At 50.2% G+C, this 25,421-nt stretch overlaps 1 protein-coding gene across 29 annotated transcripts in view; it reads left to right on the plus strand.

Moving 5' to 3' along the window:
* The window catches only part of LRRFIP1 (LRR binding FLII interacting protein 1), a 161,647-nt gene that overhangs the window by 109,991 nt on the left and 26,235 nt on the right, over positions 1 to 25,421 (plus strand). For 7 of the 29 annotated variants that reach the window (XM_070463752.1, XM_070463728.1, XM_070463730.1 and 4 more), the window contains 7 exons: positions 1,054 to 1,116; positions 5,268 to 5,312; positions 6,480 to 6,545; positions 11,791 to 11,880; positions 20,483 to 20,518; positions 20,950 to 21,075; positions 22,557 to 22,628. In XM_070463752.1, the coding sequence (XP_070319853.1) occupies positions 1,054 to 1,116; positions 5,268 to 5,312; positions 6,480 to 6,545; positions 11,791 to 11,880; positions 20,483 to 20,518; positions 20,950 to 21,075; positions 22,557 to 22,628 (498 nt within the window). The remainder of the gene's footprint in view (positions 1 to 1,053; positions 1,117 to 5,267; positions 5,313 to 6,479; positions 6,546 to 11,790; positions 11,881 to 20,482; positions 20,519 to 20,949; positions 21,076 to 22,556; positions 22,629 to 25,421) is intronic. The other 22 variants (XM_070463749.1, XM_070463750.1, XM_070463751.1 and 19 more) reach the window with 6 other exon arrangements.

Here is a 25,421-nt window from a genome sequence, read left to right on the forward strand (position 1 = left end):
CTGGAAATTAAATAGAAAAGAATTTGACCATCAAACTGTTCAGTGCAGAGCAAAATTGGATATAAAATTGATTTAATAAGTAATCAGGAGGTAGAATGACCCAAATACCAAATAGCCTACATCTAAAGCAGCATCTTGGGCTTCCCAGGTGGCACTAGTGGTAAAGAACCCACCTGCAATGCAGGAGATGTAAGAGACATGGGTTCGATCCCTGGGTCAGGAAGGTCCCCTGGAGGAAGGCACAGCAACCCACTCCAGCATTCTTGCCTGGAGAATCCCATGGACAGAGGAGCCTGGCAGGCTGCAGTCTGTGGGGTCGCCAAGAGTCTGACATGACTGAAGTAGTCAAACTTGCGTGCGTGCATTGTAACCTTCACACACACCACCTCCCCAGCCACAGTCTTGGTGGGATCTTATCTCTATAAAGTGTGTGTTGAGACCCCACAGGGGGACAGCAGGGCCCAGCCTTCTGTGGCTGGTTCTCAGCTGCAGGAGGGTGCCGCGTCCCTCAGGCTCCACTCGCCTCCCTGGAGCTTTAGAGCTGAGCTGTAGCCTTCAGATGCTCTGAGCTGAGCAGAGAGTGAAAACTGCAATAAGTGGAGTGTCAGTTACTGACGAAGAAGTGCATTGGGTTGGCCAAAAAGTTGGTAGCATCTGACAGAAAAACCCAAGTGAGCTTTTTGGCCAACCCAATAGTATGGGAAGTCTAGACTGAGGTTATAGACGGTCCACCATGAGATGTAGTTAGTAGTTACAAGTAATAATAAACGGGTACATTTAAATATAAATAGTGAAACAATAATGGTGATAGTTAAATCATCACATGACATCACTGAGACATAAACACTGGAATGTAGAACAAAGCTTAGGCCCCTGATGGTTAAGGGTTTCTGCTGTCGTGGAGCACATCTGTTCTCTAGCTGCCTGCCATTCCTGGAGTACTAACACGGGTCCAGCTCTGTGATCGCATAGTCGCCTTTTAACCGGGACCGGTGGTGCTTTGTGGGGAGTGAGAAAGCACTCATCACTTACACTGTCTTCTTTGCTGCTCAGAATTCCAGCTACAGCGGTGATAGCCGATTCTCCACTTTGTCATCATCCAGAGAGGACACCTTGGTTGGTTTCCCCTTAAATCTTTCCCATCCTCACTTCAGAAGTTGCAGGTTTTGTAGCATGTGCTCTTGCATGTGTAAACTCAGCTCTCTTTCTCTCTTAATGTCTGTTCTATGAAGTTTCATTCGCATAACTGTTAAGGTCCATTTAGGAGCAGTAACTAACATGATATCTTTAGTTCAGATTTACCCCACTACGTTGCGTTTGATTTCAGATTTGAATGTTGGAATACACATTGTGGTGTCAGGCGAGGTACAGTGAAAGAAAATAGGTGGATATTTAGTAGTTAGACTTAATCAAAGGGGAAAAAAAGAAGAAAGCCTTGAAACTCTTTCCTTGAGAGTTCTTGAAAGCAGACTGACCTTGCAGGGTAAATGCATACATGGGGTAATTTTACAGGAACAGACTAGACTTGAAATGAAAATCCAATCCAAATGTCTACACAGGAGCATTCCTTCCCATACTTTAAGAACACAATCAACCTTGATAGGCACATATTTCTCAATTATTGAAGAGCCCTGATGAGTAAGGCTCGTGTTCACTCAGCAAACATTAGGGGACTAGCTTAAGTGGGACAATCACAGAGACAGGCAGGCGCGTTAGGTCCTCTGAAAGCATTTACTTCTAGAACAGAGGACAGATCCCTGTATGGGATACACTGGAGCGGAAACTTAATTTTGCCAGGAAGTGTCATAACACAAGGATGTCAACTGACTCTTAAAGAATACATGGGGAGGGGAAAAATAAATAGAAACTAACCTGGCAGAGCCACAGTATTCTAACCGTGGTCCTCACCCCTGTCCTCAGCCCTTCCCACTTTCTGCTCCTGCTGTGAGGGAGGCAGGGGTTCCAGCTCCTCCATCACCCCGTCAACTTGCCCACTTCCCAGTCCCCCACTGCTGCCCCCCAGCCCCCTGTAATGATGAATATCCGTCCCCTCCTTCCCCGAGGAGGTGAATTCCGACTGAGTACAGGATCAACTGTTAATACCCAAGGACTGGTGGGGTTTGACACCATTAATTTTTTGTGTATTGGGGGCATTTTCTTAATCCAGTGGGAGATTTTGCTGCGGAAAAGAGCACTTTGTCATTCAGAAAACTTAACTTCCTCCACATTTTCCAAGCTTAAATACTTTCTCTAACATAGAAGACAATGAAAGAAATCTAATACTCGGATGTGATTTAGTCACCAAAGTTCAGCATATATCTGACTCCTTTAAATTCAGTTGAAATAACCCACATCCAAAGTATTAAGGTCAAAAGTAGAGCTGTCCAAAAATAAATAAAAGGTTTACTCATATAAGGGGCTTCCCTGCTGGCTCAAATGGTAAAGAATCTGCCTGCAGTGTGGGAGACCCGGGTTCAAACCCTGAGTCAGGAAGATCTTCTAGAGAAGGAAATGGCAACCCACTCAGTATACTTGCCTAGAGAATTTCATGGACAAAGGAGCCTGGTGGGCTAAAGTCCATAGGATCACAAAGAGTCAGACACGACTGACCAACACACTTACTCGTATAAAAAGTAGAGCTGGCCCGTTCAAAACCCAAAACATCAGAACTTCCCGAAGGCCCTGTGTCCCCACCGTGAAGCTGCCTGAGACCACATGTTACTCACCACCCCCGGAGGCTTCCTGGTAATTCCTGGGCTCTGCAGCGGCCATTAGCTATTCCTGCAAACACACTGGCTGCTTTGATTTGATTTTACGCTAATGATGGGCAGGAATCACGCTGCGTGCAGTACTGTCTTCAGTACTATGATACTGTCTTCCCTTCTGAAGACCCTGTCTCGTCTTAGACTTGCCAGAAGCAAGCCCTGGACATGACCGTGCAGTGTCAGGTGGAGGCCTTGGGCTCTTTCTGTGACCCTGACGGGTTGACAGGGTGGCTTCTACACAGGGCATTCTCTCAACCTCTGAAACAGTTTTCGGATTCATGTTAAATGTTAGAAACTTTCTACCTGCCCACCCCAGAATTCCACTCATCTGCCCTTCAGGTCATTCTAGGGTAGTTTCTTCAAGGCACATGGATGGCAAGCTCCAGTTATGGGATCCCCAAGGCCCACTGGAATATCTTAGGGACCATCAGGCTGTTTCAACAGCATCACTTCATCCCCTTCAAGCACTGCCCAGGCTTTGTACCGTCAGGAGATGCTGCTGAGGTGGGGATCAGCTGGCACCCTCGTCAAGGATCCTTCCGTGTGGATAGAACACTTTGGATAGAAACTATTCATCTATCTAGTAATATTCCCCGGAAATGTTGTACAGACTGCTGGCCTCAGAATTGTACCACTGAGTCAATCATATCTTCTGTGAGCCCTGAGCACATGTAGCATGTTCATACCTAGCCAAGGACTCCCAAGCTGCAGATCTTCTCCAACTGGCCCCATAGAAGGGAGATTACCATCTCTGTAAACTGTTGATTTTGAGTTTTTCCCACCAAATGTTAAATACTAGAATTTGCATTAAAAAGACCTTCAGAGCCCCTAGGGCCTTGCTGTCAGTTCAGTGATGAGCTCTGCCTCTGCCTGTGCGTAGACTCCAAGGCCTGATTTGGTCCCGGGTCACAGTTTTGTCACTTCACTGAACTGTCTCTGTGTCCTTCCCGCCTCTCTCTCTTGCCCCCCAAGTGCATGTCCTTTCCCGATGTTGTTGCGGAAGCCGATTTGGTGTGCCTTGATGGTGCCTTTGAGATTAAATGAAGCTGTAAGCTTTCTCCCCACCTCCAGCCCGTTTTCTCTGATTCCAGGGGCTTTCCTGCTCAGACCTCGGGCTTCGCAGTCGTGGCCTGGCTCCCAAATCTGCCCAGAATGGAAACCGGGTCTGTTCTGCTTTTTACCTCCCTCTTCCCTCTTCTCCCTCTGTTGTGACTTTAAGTCTGAGTGAATGGACACGGACGCTTCAACCTCTTGCACGTGACGTCCAAGGAGCCAAGCTTAGTAGTGTGTTTCCACTGGCCTAACTGCTGAAGACTTTTCTCAAACCATTTAAAACATTATCAAAAATAATTTAAGACCTTACATTTCTTTTTTTAAAAGAAGCTTAGGAAAAAGGAGGATCTACTGAATGTATATTTTCAAGAGCTCTAGTCCAAAAAATTGGTCTCTTGGGTCTCTCCTCCTTTTCCAGCAATTGTGCCCCATTTGGGGTTTCCTTTGTTTTTTTTTAAAAAAAACATTTTGCTCTTGTAAATGTGTCCAGGAAGCAATTTGGAAGGTTTCTGTGCATAACCGGACTCCTCCGTCCGGGACAGTGGGGAGAGCGGCCGTATTTCTCTGGCTGGCTCCCCGCCCTGTTTCCTGTTTGTACAAGGCCTGCGAGGTGCTTGGCGTTTTCAGCCCCAGGTACAGGAGGCCGGTGCTCTGGGAGGAAGTCGGAGTCCGGGCCCCAGGAGCGGATCACGTCTCGGAGGTTGAGCTGCCCGTCCTCGCAGCCCCATGTGCCCTGAGGGGTCCCTCCCCAGTCCTGCACCTCCACTGACCCACTGGGCCCCGAGCCCCGGGCTCTCCCGGGCAGAGTCTGCCTGCGAACGGGTCAGCATGCTCTTCTGAGCCGAGGCCCAGGCCACAGCAGCATGCCGCCTGTGTGTCCCAGCGACAGGCAGGCGTGGGCTCCCCTGTGACGAGGACGTGCCCCCACCCAACCCCTGAGCAGCTGAGAGCCTCACAGCTCCTCCTGTATCTTGGAGACGGTCACACGGATCCTCCGACACAAAGAAGCAGGTTCTTCCCGCCACACCGCTCCTCCTCCAGGGACATCTGTGCATCAAACGCTCCTACCCGCTTTCTTCACCTGGGACTTTTGAGTTGCGGGGTTGGGGCTCTTGTGGGTGCTGTTGACCTTGTCACCATCTGTCTCCTTCCCTGACCCTTTCTTCCAGGAATGCCTGAAAAGAAATGACGAGAAAATAGCCATAGTTTCCAACGTTCTGGGGAAAGTTTACTATTTTTAAAGCCAGAAATTTATTTTCCTTGTAAATGCGGACTTCCCTCTGTCAGATTTACTGAGAGCAGGGTACCTCCCTGGACCCTCTTCCTTCTGACGGTTGTACAGTTGCTTGGCTGTGATGATCACTGGAAACATCGTGACGACCTTGTCACTGTTACCTGTTGCTGTTTTTTCACGGGTTTAAAAACCTGCCATTTGCTTTCATCCTCCAGCCCTCCTACCTGTACAGCGCTGCCCGGCCGGCGGGGAGTAACCGGGTGCGTGTTCCCTCCGCCCCGTCCCTTCTGCCGCCCCCTTAGCCTCTCCGCAAACCCCCTACCCCGTCCCGCCTAACCCGACCCCCCAACCCCGCCCCCGCCCCGCGACCCCGCCCCCACTCCGCGCCCTCACCGCGCATGCGCGCCCCTCCCCCACCGAGCACCTGCTTTGAGTGCCTCGGACTGACCTGTTTGCCTGCCTTCTGAGCGTGAATCACCCCTTTACTCGGAGCTTACACGTGCAGCCCTCGCTGCCCAGATCTGGGGTTTACATCTCTGACAGATGGCAATAGCTGGGGAAGACACGTGTCTGCATAAGATGGTTAGGCAGGAAAAAATTACTGGCAACGTTTAATCTGTGGGCAAAACCAAAGCTCTTTATTGCTTTGCTATCCTTAACAGATATGAATCCACTATTCTACATTACTTTGGGAAATTTGCAGTTTTAAATACAAGGTATTAATACCCTGCAGGAAATTTAAGTATTTAAAGTAACTGTATTCTTCTTGTTAATAACTTTCTGAATTACCATCCAATTGCACATTTATGAATTAGATGTCTGACTGGCCCAGCAAACCCACTGTGTCCTCCAGGGAAAATGGGGGAAATTAAGTTCCATTTATCGTATTGTAAACTGCTGTTTGCCCTCAGTGATTAATTACATAGGATTTTCAAGTTGATGAAATGTTCTGTTCTTTAGTTAGCACTTCTCAAAGAAAGATAAAATATTGAGCTCTAATCACCATGCTGTTTTTATTCCAAAGTCACTTCATATTGGAGTAACTTTCTAAGAGTCAAGTATGAGGATGCCGTGATAAAATTCACAATGTTTGAACTATCTGCTCATTTTAAGTCTGTATTAACAATTTTTTACTTAACAAGGAATATTTTTCAGAATCCGAATTAAAGGATCTATTGGAAATTCTATTGCATGCCCGTTGACAGCAACTAAAACTCCTCTCTCCCAGATTTTTGCACGACCCTGTTTTTTGCTGCACCGTCTTTGCCTGTGGAGGTGGTTTTGAGCCTTTGATGCATGTCTGCCATCATGATGTTTTGAGGACTTGTTCCCAGCACATGTCACTTTTCTCTAGCTTACGTTTCAGTGTTTGCCTGGGGCCGATGGAAAGGAAGGCACCTTGTCCTGACAGTGTGTTTCTCTCACAGGCGTCTGTGTCCGGCGAGAGCAGTCTCGGTGGGGCTCGGCGGGGCAGTGCCTGCTGTTCTCAGGCTGTAAGGCACTTTCTGTGTTTCCCAAGCTTTCTGCTGCATGATCCAGGGGTGACTCACTCTGCACAACTCCATCCCTGGGAGATAACTAACCAGAATTATAGGGAGGAAGCACTATCTCGTCCCAGTTTTCCATGCTAGTAAGGGTCATGGATAACATGAGTCACATAGCCTTTAGTGGTTAGTTTTATGTCCTCAGTCAGTCAGTTCAGTTGCTCAGTCACGTCCGACTCTTTGACCCCACCCCATGGACTGCAGCACGCCAGGCTTCCCTGTCCATCACCAAGTCCCGGAGTCCTCACTCATCAATGTATGTTGATGTCAAGGGGAGATAGACTGACCTTCAGTGAGTTGCATCCGTTCTTTCCCTGCAGCAAAGCTGGAGTGATCTTACAATAATAAAAGACGACAAAAGGGAATTCAACAGGCCACAAAATATTCTCACCTCTTGATAGTCGAGGAAGATGAACATATTTAAGGACTCGGAATATTACACATATGGAATCTCCTTATTTTATTGTCCTTTCACCTCTTCGAAGGATTTGAAGTGATGGGCTTTCTCGATAAAGGTGTAGTAGTTGTATAAGAAATACTTGTTGCATGGAAAAGATGAGTGAATGAGTGAAGGCTAAAGGTAGACAAAATGGAAAATTGAGATCAGCCCATGGAAGTGAGGAAGCTGGTGGCCTGTCCTGAGGACCAGCTAAAACTGAGCATGAGCCCCAGCTCAGCCCTCCCCAGGGCAGAAGCTTCTGCCTCGCCTCGCGGGGCTCCTCCTCAAATCCTGGAAAGATGCATTCAGGCCTCACGTGGGATATGATGGCATAGGAAATACTTGCTTTGGGAAGTAATTGCCTACTTAATTAGGGGCTTCCCTGGTGGCTCAGATGGTAAAGAATCTGCCTGCAAAGCAGGAGACTCGGGTTCGATCCCTGGATTGGAAAGATCCCCTGGAGAAGGAAATAGCAACCCACTCCAGTATTCTTGCCTGGAGAATTCCATGGACAGAGGAGCCTGACAGGCTACAGTCCATGGGATCACAAAGAGTTGGACACAACTGAGCAACTAACACTTTTACTAGTTAATTGATGGGCTAAACCATCCAACTTTATGATTTATTATATTTCTCCAGTCATCATGAATATTTAGGAATTCCTGTGAAGAAAGCCAGCATAACTTACAGTTTTCTTCAGAATGTAATTTTTATAAATATTAAATCTAATAGAGATAGCTTGGGTTTTTAAAATTTTTTTTATTGGGGTATAGAAATCCCATGGACAGAGGAGCCTGGTGGGCTACAGTCCATGGGGGGGTCACAAAAGAGTCGGACATGACTTAGCAACTAAACACCAGCCACATAGTTGATTTACAATGTTGTGATAGTTTCAGGGGTATGGCAAAAGGAATCTAATACACACACACCCACACACACACACACACACACACACAGGTACACTCTTTAGATTCTTTTCCCATATAGGTTGTTACAGAGTATTGAGCAGAGTCCCCTGCTGTGCAGTAAGTCCTTATCAGCCGTCTGTTTTAGATGTAGTACTGTGTATCTGTTAGTCCCATGTAGCATGAGTTTTTGCTGACATCTAACTAAACAGTTGCATTGAACACTTTTATACTGTATAAAATTTTGATGCAGTGGAGTCTTCTTCCCAGTTCTTAAATATTTTTGTAGGCCCTTAAAAAGCTCACAAACCATACATGCTGGATAAAATAACTCTGGCCTATCTGACAGATACAATGCAAAGTAAATGCTTTTCTTTCATCAGTAAGAGCATCCTAGCTCTTTAAGAGAAGGAGATTTCTGAAACACTGAAGCAGAACTCCTACTGTCTGGTGGGATGTTCCTCTCATAGATTCTCTTTGATGTTACTTCTTTAGCTGGACTTTCCTTGTAGCTGATTCCTGGCCTTCAGAGTGCAGCGATCAGCATTGCAGATTGCTCTTGTGTGTGGTGGTTCTTTCATGCTTTCAGCCTCCTGGAGGAACCACCGGGGGGATGGCTTTAGGGACTTAAGGAGGTGAAAGATCTTCGTGTCCTTGCAGCAGAAAGCCTAAAATAGGGCTCCTGTGGCTGGTGTCACTCCAGGCAGGAGAAATAAGAGAATAAAAGGACATTTTTCTGCACCTAACACTGCATTCCTACGCAGAAGGGGCACAGCACGTGTTTGCTAGATTAAATGGGACAAATTGAACCCTGGGACACCATCCTGCAGAAGTGAGCTCTGTGCCGGTCAGCGAGCTGAGCAGGAGGGAAGTTTCACTGACCTCTCGTTCTCCCCCAGCTCCGCTCACACCCTCACAATAGCCCTCCAGGGGGGTACGGAGTTCCCCACGGCCAGGAATGCAGCTTCCCCAGTTCTCCCTCCAGATATGAGCTGTGGCCGCTGATAAATACGAATACAAAGACGTGAGGACCCTGCGCCTCCGGGGCCTCTTCTATCCTGACTGGTGGTGCTCCGACCTCAGAGTCCAGGCTGGCCCCAAGCCCACATAAACCAGCCCTGAGCCCCCTTTGAAAGACAAGTCCCCATCTTCCTTCTCCCAGAAAGTTTGCCTCAGACACAGGGTGTGTTTACAGCCAAACAACTTAGCACGTGCATAAGTCACTTCGGTCATGTCCGACTCTTTGCAGCCCTGTGCACCATAGTCTGCCCAGCTCTTCTGTCCATGGCATTCTCCAGGCAAGAATTCTGGAATGGCTTGCCACCCCTTGCCTCCTCCAGGGGATCTTCCCGAACCAGGGATCGAACTCACATCTCTTATGTCTCCTGCATTGGCCGGAGGGTTCTTTACCACTGGCGCCAACTGGGAAACCCCACTTGTTCATAAATGACTTATCATGGTTGCAGTTTTTTTAATGACTAGTTCTTAAAAGTAGAACAGTTTTTTTTTTAATTTATTTATTTTAATTGGAGGCTGATTACTTTACAGTATTGTAGTGGCTTTTGCCATACATTGACATGAATCAGCCATGGGTGTACATGTGTTCCCCATCCTGAACCACCCCCCACCTCCCTCCCCATCCCATCCCTTGAAACCTTTCTATTCTGTACCTTCCTTACCATTGGTAAGCTGTTTGTAGGTTGTAGGGAGGACTCCTGGCCCTGTGTGACATGACCTTCTAAGTCGTTCTGACCTTCGGTCATCACCACCAATGCCACCTGGTCCGGGAGCCGTGCACATTGTTTTATCAGGAAGAGCCAGCAGGGGGAAAGCCCAGCTTGCATTCTCTTGCGTAATCCTCCCCACCCGTGTGATCAGTAGCCCTGCTTGATGCCACCGGTGACAGGCTACGTAACTTTCCCAAGGTCTCCCGGCTGATTAGAAATGGACCCTGAACTCAGACCTTTCTACCTTACATCAGCACACAGTTAACCATGCTGACGCCAAAGCACAGGCGGCCCCAAAGGTGCCGCATGGACCACGTAATGCAGACTTTACACTTGACTTTTCCGCACCGAGTCAGTTCGGATGATTTGAGAGCAGGTTTTGACTCAGGAGTTGGGGAAACTTGGGTCAGAAAGAAGCCTTATTAACGATAATCCATCACATCTCTGCACCATAAACCAGGATGTGAACGGTATAGAATATAATAGGATTTGTCTGCATGAGGAAGTTTTCCTCACTTTTACATGAGGAAAACCCCAAAGGCAAAATACTGCTTTACGGCACTGATGTCAAGTGTTTTTCTTTATTTTGAACAGGAAAGCTGAAAGGTGAGGCTAGTGGTACTGGTGAATTCTTGTATGTGCCGTATGCGGCGGTGATTCTTACACGTGTACGTGCAGCCGTGTCTGTGCGTCTGAGAAAGCATCTTTCACCTACATGTAAATATACATGAAGTGTTTATGCAGCAGAGTGGTGAGTCCAGGCAGAACCAGCCTGGGGAACTCGCTCGTCTTGATCAAGGCTATTTACAGTCTAAAGTTGAAGGGGTTCGTTCAGCAAGTATTTCTCAAGTGCCTCCTGTGTGCCAGGCCGCCTCTGGTGGCCAAGGATTCAACAGGGAACAAAATACACACAGACTCTGCCCTCAAGAATTCCACGCTGATGGAAAACAGGCAGACGGAGCAATGGTATTTACGATAAGGATCAGGAGAACCTCTGAAGCTATGGCTCCTTGTAACCTGCAGTTGGGATATGCCTGTGGGTCTCAGGGTGGGGGTGGGGTGGCGGGCAAGGAGGGGACAGTCAGCGGAGGCCTCTTGGACCCGCTGTTCAGTCTGCTGATTCCCGCAGTCCTAAACGCTGTTCAAATCCTGCCTCCCTCACCCCAACCCCCTACCCTGCCTTGTTTAAGAGGCAGGTAAGGTCTTGTTTTAGGGCTGGAACAAATGTGAATACAGATCAAAGTTAAGAGGGCAGAGCCTCCAGATAAACGAGTTGCTGGTGTTTTCCTGTACCAGAAGAGAGAAAGTTTAGGGAAGATGGATGTGCGTTAATCCATACGGGCTTCCCTGATGTCTCAGTGGTCAAGAATTTGCCTGCAGTGCAGGAGACTCGAGTTCGACCCCTGGGCCAGAAAGATACACTGGAGAAGGAAATAGCAACCCGCTCCAGTATTCTTGCCTGGAAAATCCCATGGACAGAGGAGCCTGGCGGGCTATAGTCCACGAGGTCACAAAGAATCGGACACGACTGAGCGACTAAACAGCAGCAACATAGATACACATACAGGCAACCAGATAGAAGGTCCTGTGGCACTTGAACAAGCCATGGCTGATTTTGTATTGGCCCTGGATCTTATTTTGGATCCACTTGCAGAGATAGTAGAGAAGCAGACTTCTCAGTTGCCCCAAAGCCAGGCCCGTGCCCCCCGCCCCTTTTCTGGTCCCATGCCGGGAGGCAGCTTACTGTCCCAGTCCCCCACCAGCCTCTTCCACATCATCCAAGCTTCTCTGCGCAGAAACTGGGTGTCCCCCCACCCCCGGCCAAGCAGGTGCTGTGTGTGACCCTCACCCTACCAAGCGAGAACCCCACGTTCTTTGACAGAATGATTAAGTTGTGTGTTCTGAGTGGCCGCGGGTCGGGAGCTGGGACAACACTGCCTTCTTTTGGGGGGCCACCGCTGGCCACACTAACCTCTCCTTCCTCCCTGAGCTGCACCCGGCTGACCTCGCCGCTAACCGGGCGTTCATCCTCCTCGCTGACCTGTTCCTCTGTTTCTGTCTCTGCGTCCTCGCTGACCTTGCCGACCTGTTCCTCTGTTTCTGCCTCTGTGTCCTGCGGCCAGCTGGGTGGGCAGGCTTCGGAGCTCAGCGGCCACTTCAAGTCCAGCTCCCGCGCCTCCTCCAGAGCCAGTTCTGCGCGGGCCAGCCCAGTGGTGAGTGGGTCTCTCTCTCTCTCTGGCCCCTGTCCCCTCCCTTCCTTCCCTGCCTCCTGCCCTCAGACCCTCATCCTCTGACCCCCAAGAAGACCCCTCCCCAACCTCCAGATGCCTGAACCCGCGAGCAAGCCAGAAGGCATTCCATGCTTTAGTCCAGTCTCAGTTTAAAACATGGGATTGGGGAAGATGCTTCCAAATTTAGAAAAGGATGGTTCAATGATATCAGAATTGCCCTCCTCAAGTTCTGAAGGACAATCTTGGAAGTCTCTGACGGGCCTTCCTGGGAGGAGGGAACTTTGCATGGTGGGGAAGGAAAGGCAGCCGTGTGTGTAGATGTGTTGTTTTTTACAATTTAAAAATGGGAAGGATTCACTTTTTTATTTTTTTGTATTTTTCCCAGTTAACTATTTTTTTTAACTTTTATTAGAGTATAGTTGATTTACAATATGCTGTCAGTTTCTGCTCTACAACAAAGTGAATCAGTTATACATACACATACATCTATTCTTTGTTAGATTTTTTCCTTATACAGGTCATTACAGAGTGTTGAGTGGAGTTCCCTGTGCTATACAGGAGGTCCTTATTAGTCATCTGTTTTACAGACGGTAGTGTGTGTGTGTCCATCCCAAACTCTCAGTTTATCCCTCTGCCCAGCTGTCCCCGCCAGTCACCAAAGGTTTGTATTCCGCTTCTGTGCGTCTGTTTCTGCTTTGTACATAAGTTCGTCTGTACCACTCTTACGTTGGAGTATTCACCTTTAACCTCTGTTTGGAGTGTTGTCTGTTCTTGGACCTGATGGTTTTTAGGGTAGAGTGGGTGCCACACACCCCGGCCCTGCTCCATCCCCTCCACGCCCTGGGTCCTCTGTTCAGAGCCTGGAAACTGACCTCAGAGCTGCTCAGCTGTCTGTCACTCCGCAGGAGATGGCCCCGGGGCCCCATCAGAGAACAGGGGCCCTGCCGTCTAGTCCCCCGGCACTTAAGTCTGGCTGTCGTGCAGGTTTCTCCTGGTCTTGGGAATTTTAGACGGTGTCTCCGCATCTGATGGTTTGTAGGAGGCAACTGTGTTGTTCTTTTGACCACAAGCAGTTGGCAGGCCAGTTCTGTCCGAGGGACATGTGGGGTGGGGGCTGACACAGTGGCCAGGGGAGGGGCGTTCAGTGGGCAGGGGCTGGGGCTGCGTGCTGAGCCACACCTCGAGGTGCCCCTCCCGATAGACCCTGGGCGGAGGAGGCACAGGTGGGCAGAGCTGACCTCTTTCCTCACTCCTGCATCCTACAAGAGCTTGACTGAGGCTCTGCCCACTCACACAAGCCTGCTGTTAGCTGGCTAAAGTTTAGGGAGACTTCCTGGTCATCAGGAGACGTGGAGTGAGTCGCCTGCTTGGCCAGGCGCACCTGTGGGCATTGCTGCTTTGTTTTTTAAACGAGATGTGCCTCTGAAGGCCAGGAGGCTCTTCACCCCATGTAGGTTGTCTGCGGCTCCTGGGGGAGCAGGCCACAGGGTCGCTTTTGCAGCCGAGTCTGTGTTGCTGAGTCGAGGACCTCTGCGCCCCCACCCCTGCCCGGCTCTGCCTGCTGCCAAAGCCAAGGCCAGAGGCGTCCCTCACTGGGCTGTACGGGCGCTTTCCTGATAGGAATGTCCACTCTGCCGTTTGCATATCGAGGGTGCAGAAGCAGAAGGCAGATAAGGAAGCGGAGTGTTAGAACAGGAGAGCCTGTTTCTCTGTGGAAATGAAGGCTGCCCCATCTGTGAGCCCCCCGTCCCCCCAGCAGTGAGGCTGCCCCCTCTGTGAGATGCCTCCCTGTCCCCCCAGCAGGGAGGTCCCCCCAGCAGGGAGGCCATCCCCTCAGTGAGACATCCCCCCCATTCCCCCTGCAGGGAGGCCGCCCCCTCTGTGAGACACCCCCCACCGTCTTCACAGTCCTGTGAGCCCCCGTCCCCCCAGCCATGAGGGGAATAGAAGCCATGTCCTGACTGTGCTGAGGTGGGGCAGAGGGAACGTGGGGTGACGGACACCGCACAAAGCCCCCTGCTTATTGCTGCACCCGGGACACATCAGGCCGGGACAGGCAGACTTGGAGCTGCTCAGTGACACGTGAGTGCAGTGGTCAGACCTGGAGGGTCGCTTCCCCTGATGTGACAGACGTGAGCGAGGCGCGGCGTTTGTGAGCTAGGGACTCCACGATCAGCAGCCCACGCCTGCGAGGGCTGGCCCACCTCCACCTTCGGGCCCGCAGTCACGTGTTTCAGACACACACAGCCCGGAAACCTTCGACCTGGCGGGAGTCACATTTTGCACAATGACTAATGTGGAGTCACTCATCGTCGGGTGTGATACTCTCTTGTGCTCACCTTTTGGGAAAAATGAAACTTCACGGTTGTCAGAAGAGGCTGAGACCTGGCTCCGCACCAGTGCCCTGCCCGGCATGTCTCGGTGGGGCAGGCGGCTGTGAACAGCGCTGGTCTGACCACTTTGGGTTTGTTCAGGCTTCAGGAGGAAGCCACAGAAGAGAAGCTCAGTCAGGCTCCCCAGACCCGAGACCGAAAGTGAAAGTGAGAGTCGCTCAGTCGTGTCCGACTCTTTGCGACCCCATGGACTACACAGTCCACGGAATTCTCCAGGCCAGAACTGGAGTGCGTAGCCTTTCCCTTCCCCGGAGGATCTTCTCAACCCAGAGATCGAACCCAGGTCTCCCTTGCTGCAGGCAGATTCTTTTTCAGCTGAGCCACCAGGGAATCCCAAGAATACTGGAGCGGGTAACCTATCCCTTCCCCAGGGGACCTTCCTAACCCAGGGCTCAAACTGGGGTCTCCCACATTGCAGGCGGATTCTTTACCAACTGAGCCACCAGGGAAGCCCCAAGAGAGGGAAACCAGATACGAGTTCCTCTGTCATCTGCTGCCTAAACCTGAGAACAGTTTACTCAGAATTTGGGTTTAGTGGATGCAAGAGAGGTGAGCGTTCATCGGGCCGGTGCCCCTGGTGCCTGATAATGAGAGGTGGGCATCTCTTTGTAACTGTGGGGCCTGACCACACCTGCCCTTCCGCCTTTTGGTCCCTTGAGAGCCCTGGTTTTGCAAGACTCCCAGGGACTTGACTGAGCTGAACCAACCTTCAGTTCACTGCAAACAGGTCATTGTTCTGGTCTCTGCTCTCCCCTGAGTCATCTGCTAGTTAATAAAGGTCACTGACTCAGGTTGGCACAGTCAGTGAGCAAAGGCCAGCATCTGGGCCCCTCACGATGCGGGGGGTTGGGGGGGGACCTCAGAGCTGAGGACGCCTCTGTGTGAAGCCCTCAGGCGGCAGAGACACTCTGGCTGAGCAGGGCGGTTCCCCAGGGCATGTGGTTACAGTGGCTCTTGGCCACTGGAAGGCCAGAACATGGGCAGCACCCTTGGCCTCTGCAGAGAGTCCGGAGGATGCAGCTGAGCTAGCCCTTGGCTCTGTGCTTCCAGAGCTCAGTCTTTTCCTTGGAATCGGCTCGTTTCTATTTTCTGAGTTCTGGGCGGTCCCAGCACTGGAAAGGGGTGGGTGTTTGTATTTTGGGCTTGCGAGACTGGCAGAGTGTAAGTGGGTGTACTTGGCCGTGTTGAATGGAAAGAGGCCAGGAAACTTGTTCTCAGACTCCCCTGGCCCTCCTGCCTGGCAGGGAGGAGCCTCGGGGGCAGGCGGGGCCCCAGGGAGAGGACCCTGGGGGTGACCGATCGTCCCCACCTGGCCTCTCAGAGGGACGCAGGACAGGAAGGGAGGAAAGATTCCAGGAACCCAGGCTAAAGTTCACAGCTCTCATTCCTGGCTGGGGACACCTGGCCAGGCATGTAGACTTCCTGAGCTCCACCTGGTAATTGATATGCTTGAAACATAAAAACAGGAGATTCCAGTTGATAACGTGCTTCTCCTGGGGCAAGTTTTCCAGGGGTGGGAGTGCTGTCCACCATGGCTCATGGGGAGTGTCCCCAGCTGTCATCCAGCAGGAATGTGGTCCCGGGAGGGTGGCATGAGCCAGGGCAGGGGACAGAAGGAAGCATGGGCCATGCAGGGGCAGCTCCGGGTGGCTCTGAGTGTGGACAGCAGACTAGTGCCCTGAGGGGTGGGCGAGCGGAGTGCTATCCAAGAGCAGAAGTAACCAGGGTGAGGGGAGGTGACAGCTTGTCCCGCTTTGAGAAAACAGAGATGCCTCCACCTCCCGAGGGTGCCCCACCTGCTGGTGCTCCAGCCTCGAGGCGGGGGTGGGGGGTGGGGGGTGGGTAGTGCACAGAGAGGACCCCGCCCGGTCTCTTCTGGACCTCATGCTCACTGTCACATTCTGTAGGCAAGCTGTGTTTCCTTCTCCGACTGTCACATTCTGTAGGCAAGCTGTGTTTCCTTCTCCGACGAGCCCAGAGTCTTCCTCTTGAGCAAGCTGGGGCCTATTCATTCAGCCAGACTTTATCGAATGTTCCAGACACAGGACTGCAGGGGAAATACATACACCTGTCCCGGGCAGGGACGCACAGGCTGGGAAGGCAGACCTCAGCGGGTGGGCGACTTGCAGTATGGAACTCAGAGCACAGGCTCTGGGGTGGGGAGGGTGCTTCTGGAGAGCTGGACTCAGGAGCCGGGTGACCCAGGCCTGCAGGGGCCAGTGCAGCCCTGTCCCCCACGCCTCGGGGTCCCACGCGGACCCAGTGGAGCTGCCAGGGCTCTGAAGCATCCTCGGGGTGTCCTGCGTGGAGCCCAGCTTCACGTGCCATTGTGCTCACAAAGAAGCAAGAGTGTTGAGCAGGAACCTCAGCCCCCTGTGAGCCAGGAAAACAAAAGGCTGTAGTGACTCATGTTCAAGTCTTGTAAAGAGGTGAGGGCAGGAACCGGGTGGAAAAAACAGGTCTTGAATTATGAATACAATAGAGTCATCCGGATGAGGTCAATATTATTGGATTAAAAACCAGAAGTTTCCAGTCTAATGGTAGGCCCCAGTGCTGTTTATGTTTGAGGGGTGTCTTCTGAGCACTGTTCACTGCTGTGCATTGGGTTCTTGAGAGGGAGGCTGTGGGGACCTGCTTCTGTCTGTCGTCCCGTTTCCTGCCTAGGGGCTGGACACCACGAGGAGAAGTTCCTTTGTCCCCAAACCCTTGGCTCAGGTCTCCCTGCACCCACGTACTGGGCTCTGTCTCCAGGAAGGTGGGCAGGTCAGGTGGTGATATGCCGAACCTGGAATTTAAAACCTTACCACACATGGTACTTCAGTGAGCCTAAACAGTAAACTCGATTAGACACCATTTTAGAAGGTTGGAATTAATAAAATATTTAATGTGCTACTTTAAGCTTTTGTTTTTGGAAGGAAAAAGACAGCGTTAGTGGCTCAGTCATGTCCAGCTCTTTGGGACTGTGTGGACTGTGGCTTACTGGGCTCCTCTGTCCGTGGGACTCTCCAGGCAAGAATGCTGGAGTGGGTAGACATTCCCTTCTCCAGGGGATCTTCCCAACCCAGGGATGGAAGCCAGGTCTCCTGCATTACAGGCAGATTCTTTACTGCCTGAGCCGCCAGGGAAGGAATAGTTGACATAATTTAAAGTTTAAAAGAAATTTTTCGGGAATGATTTTCTGCCAAAGATTTTTTTAATTGTTATTGAAATGCGGTTGCTTTACAGTGTTGTATTGTATTAGTCTCTGCTGTATAGCAGAGTGAATCAGCTACATACATCTCCTTTTTTATTTCCTTCCTGTTTAGTCACAGCAAGCGCTGAGCAGAGCTCTCTGCTCTCAGCAGTAGGTTCTCACTAGTTCTCTGTTTTATACACAGTACTGTTCAGTTCAGTTCAGTTCAGTCGCTCAGTCGTGTCTGACTCTTTGTGACCCCAGTGGACTGCAGCACACCAGACCTCCCTGTCCATCACCAACTCCCAGAGTCTACCCAAACTCATGTCCATCAAGTCGGTGATGCCATCCAACCATCTCATCCTCTGTCGTCCCCTTCTCCTCCTGCCCTCAATCTTTCCCAGCTTCAGGGTCTTTTCCAATGAGTCAACTCTTTGCATGAGGTGGCCAAAGTACTGGAGTTTCAGCTTCAGCATCAGTCCTTCCAGTGAACACCCAGGACTGATCTCCTTTAGGATGGACTGGTTGGATCTCCTTGCAGTCCAAGGGACTCTCAAGAGTCTTCTCCAACACCACAGTTCAAAAGCATCAATTCTTCGGTGCTCAGCTTTCTTTATAGTCCAACTCTCACATCCATACATGACCACTGGAAAAACCATAGCCTTGACCAGATGGACCTTTGTTGACAAAGTAATGTCTCTGCTTTTTAATATGCTGTCTAGGTTGGTCATAACTTTCCTTCCAAGGAGTAAGCGTCTTTTAATTTTCATGGCTGCAGTCACCATCTGCAGTGATGTTGGAGCCCAGAAAGATGCAGTCTTTCACTGTCTCCCCATCTATTTCCCATGAGGTGATGGGGAGCAGTGTATATGGTGAATACATGCCAGCCTCAGTCTCCCAGTTCTTCCCACCCCCCTTTTCTTCCTCGGTGTCCATATGTTTGTGCTCTCCCATAGATTTTAAAAGATGCCCTTGTATACACTCTATTGTGATTTGCATATTTCAGAAGCCCGTTCCTGTGACATTTCCACGTCCACCTAAGGTGTTCAGTATTGCTCAGTAAGTGAGAACAAGAGGGTCAATAGGCTTCGAGATCTGTGGTGCCGCCGCCCTGTCTGGGACGAGGAGGCAAAACCCGAGGAGTCCCGTGGCTTGTCCTGGGCCCCGTGCTGCCACGGCTGCGGCATGTTGGGGTGTGTATTGCCCACAGCATCCTCTGGGTGACTGTGCAGCAGCCAGGACGGTGTTTGAAAGCCCATCTATTCTGTTTCTTTGTATATTACTTTCAAAGATAAAGTGCTGTGCTTTACGCCAACCTAAACTCACTGCTGGGGTTCCTTGCTTGTCTGTTCCTTTTAGGGGCTGTTAGAGGTGCCCCGCCCCACCAAGGCCCCTGGGCACGTCCTCCTCCGCGCCACACAGCCTGCCACCTGGTGGCAACTCGAGGGGCTGCAGTGGCCGCACACTAGTTCACTCGCTCCCTGACCCCGTGGCCTGCAGCTCCCCAGGCTTCCCTGTCCTTCACCATCTCCCGGAGCTTGCTCAAACTCATGTCCATTGAGTCGGTGATGCCATCCAACCATCTCATCCTCTGTCATCCCCTTCTCCTCCTGCCTTCAGTCTTTCCCAGCATCAGGGTCTTTTCTAATGAGTCTTTGTGGCCAAAGTTTTGGAGCTTCCGCTGCAGCATCAGTCCCTCCAATGAACACCCAGGACTGATCTCCTTTAGGATGGACTGGTTGGATCTCCTTGCAGTCCAAGGGACTCTCAAGAGTCTTCTCCAACACCACAGCTCAAAAGCATCAGTTCTTCAGTGCTCAGCCTTCTTTATGGTCCAGCTCTCACATCCATACATGACTACAGGAAAAATCAAAGCACCGCTTTTCTTTCTTTAATTGATGTACAGTTGATTTACAATGTTGTGTTAATTTCTGCTGTACAACAAAGTGATTCAGTTACATATGCATATATATCTTTTTTCAGGTTCTTTTCCCTTATAGGTTATTATAAGGTACTGAGTATAGTTCCCTGCACTATGCAGAAGACACTTGTCATCCATTTTCTATATAGTAGTATGTGTGTGTGTTAATCCCAACCTCCTAATTCATTCCTACCCACCACATTTCCCGTTTGCTAACTATAAGCTTGTTTTCTTGTTTTTTAAAAAATTTTACTGAAGTGTAGTTCATTTACACTGTTGTGTTAATTTCTGCTATACAGAAAAGTGATTGTTATACGTATATATATATATATATATTCTTTTTCGTGTTCTTTTCCAAGGATATTGAATATAGTTTAAGTCCCTGTGCTCTATAGTAGGGGCTTCCCAGGTGGCTCACTGGTAAAGAACCTGCCTGCCAGTGCAAGAGACACAGGCGATGTGGGTTCAGTCCCTAGGTTGAGAAGGTCCCCTAGAGGAGGGAACGGGAAAGCGCTCCAGTACTCTTGCCTGGAGAATTCAAGGACAGAGAGCCTGGCGGACTGCAGTCCATAGAGCTGCTCAGAGTAGGACACGACTCAGTTACTCACGAGCAGCAGAAACACTGCAGCCGTGGTCTCCACCGCTTTCTCTTGCTTGAAGGCCAAGGTTAGTGATATAGCCGAAAGTAAAACTCTGTGTGGTTGCGTCTTCCAGCCCCTGGAGCCCTGGTTATATCCTCACGTTCCAATCACAGTTACTGTGGTGGGTGAATGAGGCTGGTGCCATCCGGTCTACACTTGGTTCTGCACGCAGTGTAGAAACCTGTCAAATCAACCTGTTCAGATTCAGATCATTCACAAGTCACCTTCCTGTGGAAACTGTGAAAGCTGAAAAACCACACAACGGACCTCAGCCAGGCGCAGTGAGCTGCCCACAGGCCACCCGTGTGGCACCAAGAGTGTCCGAGAGCCTCATGGCACCGAGTGTTTGAATCACGAGAGAAGCCAGTGCTTCATTTTATTATTCTCTTTCCCCCTAAATCTAGATTCTCCGTTTAATCTGTTTCTGTATTTAACATGTGTCCATTTTCCCCTCCAGGTTGAAGAGAGACCAGAAAAAGACTTCACTGAAAAGGTAGAGGATTTCTGTATACTTTATATGATGTCATGTAGAAACCAGAGGGCCCCAAAATTTATGTGTGAAACTGACCAGAAAATGTATTTCTTGATCTTAAGTAAAGAATTTCACCACGAGTGAAGCAGACTAGTGAGTGACTCCCCAGCCAGCATCATCTTTGGGGGGTCCCCTCCCAGCATGTGATTAAATCTTGCAGAACAGTGAAGGAATTTAATGATGGGCCCAGGCATGGAGCTCACAGTTAATCCAGACAAACCTCCAGCATTCATGAGGCCCCTTGAGATGAGGCCCCTCTCTTTGTGGCTCGCCATAAACCCACCAGAGATTTTCCAATTTGGAGACTGACTCCAAGTAAAGGAACCATCTGGTAGACTGAGAAGCAGTTGTAGTTTTGGCTGAAATCCCATTTGCTCTTTGCCACGTCGCAGGGGTCTCGCAGCCTGCCCGGCCTGTCTGCAGCCACGCTGGCCTCCCTGGGTGGGACTTCCTCTCGGAGAGGCAGTGGGGACACCTCCATCTCCATTGACACCGAGGCTTCCATCCGGGAGATCAAGGTAAGGCTCTCTGCTTAACGTGTGAGCCAGGGAAACCGTGTGTGGAAGGCAGTCTTCCAGTGAAACAAGATCGAGTTTATAAAACCCCAGCTCTTTCTTCTCGATTAGGTCTTCCCTGGCTCCCCGAAGCTCTGTGTTCCAGTAGCAGCAGGGTCCAGCCCAGTTCTGGTGTCCTGTAGGGAGCTGCCCCTGACCTCCCCGCCCTGGTGGGGCTCACCTGTGCGGGGATTCCTCAGCTCCCCAGGCACACCTGGGCGGGAGCACTCACCATGCGCTCAGCCCCCTCTGCACACAGGGCAGGCGCAGACATCCCGTCCTCAGCGCTGGAAGGTGCTGGACACAGAGTCTTCGCGCCTCCGAGGGTCCCACCCTGCCCTTGGAGCGCCCCCGCCCTCTGCCTGCAACGCGCCCTCCCGCCCCCACTGTAATGGGCTTCCAGTCAACCCTGTCCTGCCACTTCAGCGATTTCCCTCCTCCCGCTGGAATGTGTGCCCTGTTCTGTGACGTCTCAGCACGGAGCGTGTGACACAGAAGGGGCCTCTGCTTGTCAAAGCAACTGGGGACGCCCCGTCTGGATAGGAGGCCGGGCCGAGGGAAGGCTGAGTCACCAGACCTCGTGTCCACCGGGGAGAGAGCCAAGGCCAGCGAGGTGCTTCCAGGTCAGGTCTGGCCTCATCTGTGGACAACACTTTCTAGTAATGAAAGCTGGCTGCGAAAGAACCCACCGCCCCTCCTGCTGTCTGAACGGCGGGGTGTCATTTGCCAGGGAGCCCAGAGCATCAGGGCCAGCGGGGGACCCCCTGCCCTGCAGACCCCTTCCAATTCCCCTGCTTTCTAGTACAGTTTCCGATTGCTCTTCCTGAAATGTCCCCACCCCTGAGCCACCCCTCCTTGGCCTCCTGCAGCCTGGGGCATCCTTCCTTGCCTCGAGGTAGCGTTGGCTGCAGTCATACTGTCTCTGCTCTTGGCTCATGAGCCTCATCCCCTTGATCAACAAGGATTTACTGAGCCTCCAGCTCGTAGGACACCGGCCCCGAGGAAGGTGGGGGTGGACCAGGCCGGAAGGCAGAGTCCTGGCGCTCCATCACAGCGGGGCAAGGCTTTGCTGGTTTCCATCGTCAGCATCTTGCTCTGTAGCAGAGTAGAACTCAAAACAGCGTGAATGAACTGTTAAATGTGAGCACGCAAATTGACTTGTTCCATTCTCAGAAGCTCGTTTGCCTGTTTTAAAAAGTTGTGTCAAAATACACGAAGACATCTACGTCTGATAAAGTTGTGTGAAAACATTATATGAGACACACCAAAAATTTTAATCTTTGTAGTATTGAAATTCATCTTATTTTTCTTTTAACACTTAAACAGATGAAGAGAAGAATGCTGCTAAGACTACTCAAATAAGGGAGCCGCCTCTCCTCTGTGGTTTCTGTCCTTTTTGTTTTTTCCCCTTTGACATCATTTGCCTTTTTTGCCATTTCCCCCAGGAACTCAATGAGTTAAAGGACCAGATTCAGGATGTAGAAGGCAAATACATGCAGGGATTGAAAGAGATGAAGGTACCAGCTTATGGAAGTGTGGGCTCATGGAATTAACCCAACTTAACTCTAAAATCCTTCCAGAAAGCCTGCAGATTGCATGCTTGCTCTGAAGAGGCTTCAATCTTTTTTTTTTTTTTTCTTCCATTTATTTTTATTTGTTGGAGGCTAATTACTTTACAACATTGCAGTGGTTTTTGTCATACATTGAAATGAATTAGCCATGGATTTACATGTATTCCCCATCCCGGTCCCCCCTCCCACCTCCCTCTCCACCCCATCCCTCTGGGTCTTCCCAGTGCACCAGGCCTGAGCACTTGTCTCATGCATCCAACCTGGGCTGGTGATCTGTTTCACCCTAGATATACATGTTTCGATGCTGTTTTCTTGAAACATCCCGCCCTCGCCTTCTCCCACAGAGTCCACAAGTCTGTTCTATACATCTGAGTCTCTTTTTTCTTTTTTTGCATATAAGGTTATCGTTACCATCTTTCTAAATTCCATATATATGTGTTAGTATACTGTAATGGTCTTTATCTTTCTGGCTTACTTTGCTCTGTATAATGGGTTCCAGTTTCACCCATCTCATTAGAACTGATTCAAATGAATTCTTTTTGATGGCTGAGTAATATTCCATGGTGTATATGTACCACAGCTTCCTCATCCATTCATCTGCTGATGGGCATCTAGGTTGCTTCCATGACCTGGCTATTATAAACAGTGCTGCAATGAACATTGGGGTGCACGTGTCTCTTTCGGATCTGGTTTCCTCAGTGTGTATGCCTAGAAGTAGTATTGCTGGGTCATATGGCAGATCTATTTCCAGCTTTTTAAGGAATCTCCACACTGTTTTCCATAGTGGCTGTACTAATTTGCATTCCCACCAACAGTGTAAGAGGGTTCCCTTTTCTCCACACCCTCTCCAGCATTTATTGCTTGTAGACTTTTGGATAGCAGCCAGCCTGACTGGTGTATAATGGTACCTCATTGTGGTTTTGATTTGCATTTCTCTGATAATGAGTGATGTTGAGCATCTTTTCATGTGTTTTTTTGCCATCCGTATGTCTTCCTTGGAGAAATGTCTGTTTAGTTCTTTGGCCCATTTTTTGATTGGGTCATTTATTTTTCTGGAGTTGAGCTGGAGGAGTTGCTTGTATATATTTGAGATTAATCCTTTGTCTGTTGCTTCATTTGCTATTATTTTCTCCCAATCTGAGGGCTGTCTTTTCACCTTACTTATAGTATCCTTTGTTGTGCAAAAGCTTTTAAGTTTCATTAGGTCCCATTTGTTTATTTTTGCTTTTGTTTCTAAAATTCTGGGGTGTGGGTCATAGAGGATCCTGCTGTGATTTATGTCAGAGAGTGTTTTGCCTATGTTCTCCTCTAGGAGTTTTATAGTTTCTGGTCTTACATTTAGATCTTTAATCCATTTTGAGTTTATTTTTGTGTATGGTGTTAGAACGTGTTCTAGTTTCATTCTTTTACAAGTGGTTGACCAGTTTTCCCAGCACCACTTGTTAAAGAGGTTGTCTTTTTTCCATTGTATATCCTTGCCTCCTTTGTCGAAGATAAGGTGACCATAGGTTCGTGGATTTATCTCTGGGTTGCTGTGCTTTTGAAACACACAAATTACTTGCATCCTGAGCCATTTTACTAATGGAAGCAATGTCTGAATATATATCATCTTGAATTTATTTGAGTAAATACCCGGTACTTTTAGAAGGTGGAGTTACTGCGTTGTGCCAACAGGAAATTGAGTGGCCAGGCTCCCTGAAGGTGAGGTGGGGAGTCAGGGGCTGTTCTCTGACTTCACTGGGCAGCGAGAGAGGGTAAATCTGTGCCTTCCTTTTCAACTCCCAGGAAAGTACCCCCAAAACAGTCTGAGTTCAGTATCCCAGGGGTGCCAAATGACATGGCTGGTCACTTGCTTGTTTGTGACCTCTCTTCGTGTGTGTGTGCTAAGTCGCTTCAGTTATGTCCAACTCTTTGTGACCCCATGGACTGTAGCCCGCCAGGCTCCTCTGTCCACAGGATTCTCCAGGCAAGAATACTGGAGTGGGTTGCCAGGCCCTCCTCCAGGGGATCTTCCCGACCCAGGGATCAAACCCGCATCTCAGTATGTCTCCTGCACTGCAGGAGGGTTCTTTACCACTAGCACCCCCTGGGAAGCCTTGTGACCTCTCTTTAGGGTGGGGATTAAGATTCTGGCTTTCAGCTCCTGGTGGGGCTGAGAAGGGAGCCCGGGAAGCAGCCCAGGAACCACAGGTCCCACCTGAAATCTTCCCCCTGGTTTGCAAGTGTCTCCATGGAGCCCCGTGTACCGCCCAACAGGCCCCACCCAGCAGTGCCTGCCCTTCTCCCGGGGTCGCCTTCCCCTGGTCTGTGTTCCAGAACCCACACGCTGCTACACCCTGTGGCCTGCCCTGCCAGGGTATGAGCATGTTTATTTTGGAGGCTCTTTCCTTCATTGTCTTTTCAAAGGAACAGCGTTTGCCTTTCCAGGACCTGCCCAGGGAGGCCTGAGGAGCTTGTTGAGTTTCCCTCTGAGTTGCAGATGTGAAATTGCACTTAAGCCTCTCCTGGTTCCCCAGTCGCCATGGGAACAGTGGGCAGCTGGTGGCAGGGGTTCTCTCGCCCCTCCCCTCCCTCGCACTGGCGCTGTCCCGGGTCCTGATCACGTGTCTGGAGCAGTCGCGTCAGGCGCCTGTTGAACAGCCCAGCCCAGTTCAGAACCCACAGCTGCGCTCTGCCACCTCTATGACCAGCGCCCTTTCCACCCGGGGTCCCCCTTGTCCTAAGAACTGTAAATTACTT

Source organism: Odocoileus virginianus, unplaced genomic scaffold (assembly GCF_023699985.2).
Source record: "Odocoileus virginianus isolate 20LAN1187 ecotype Illinois unplaced genomic scaffold, Ovbor_1.2 Unplaced_Contig_5, whole genome shotgun sequence".
Lineage (NCBI taxonomy): Eukaryota > Metazoa > Chordata > Mammalia > Artiodactyla > Cervidae > Odocoileus > Odocoileus virginianus.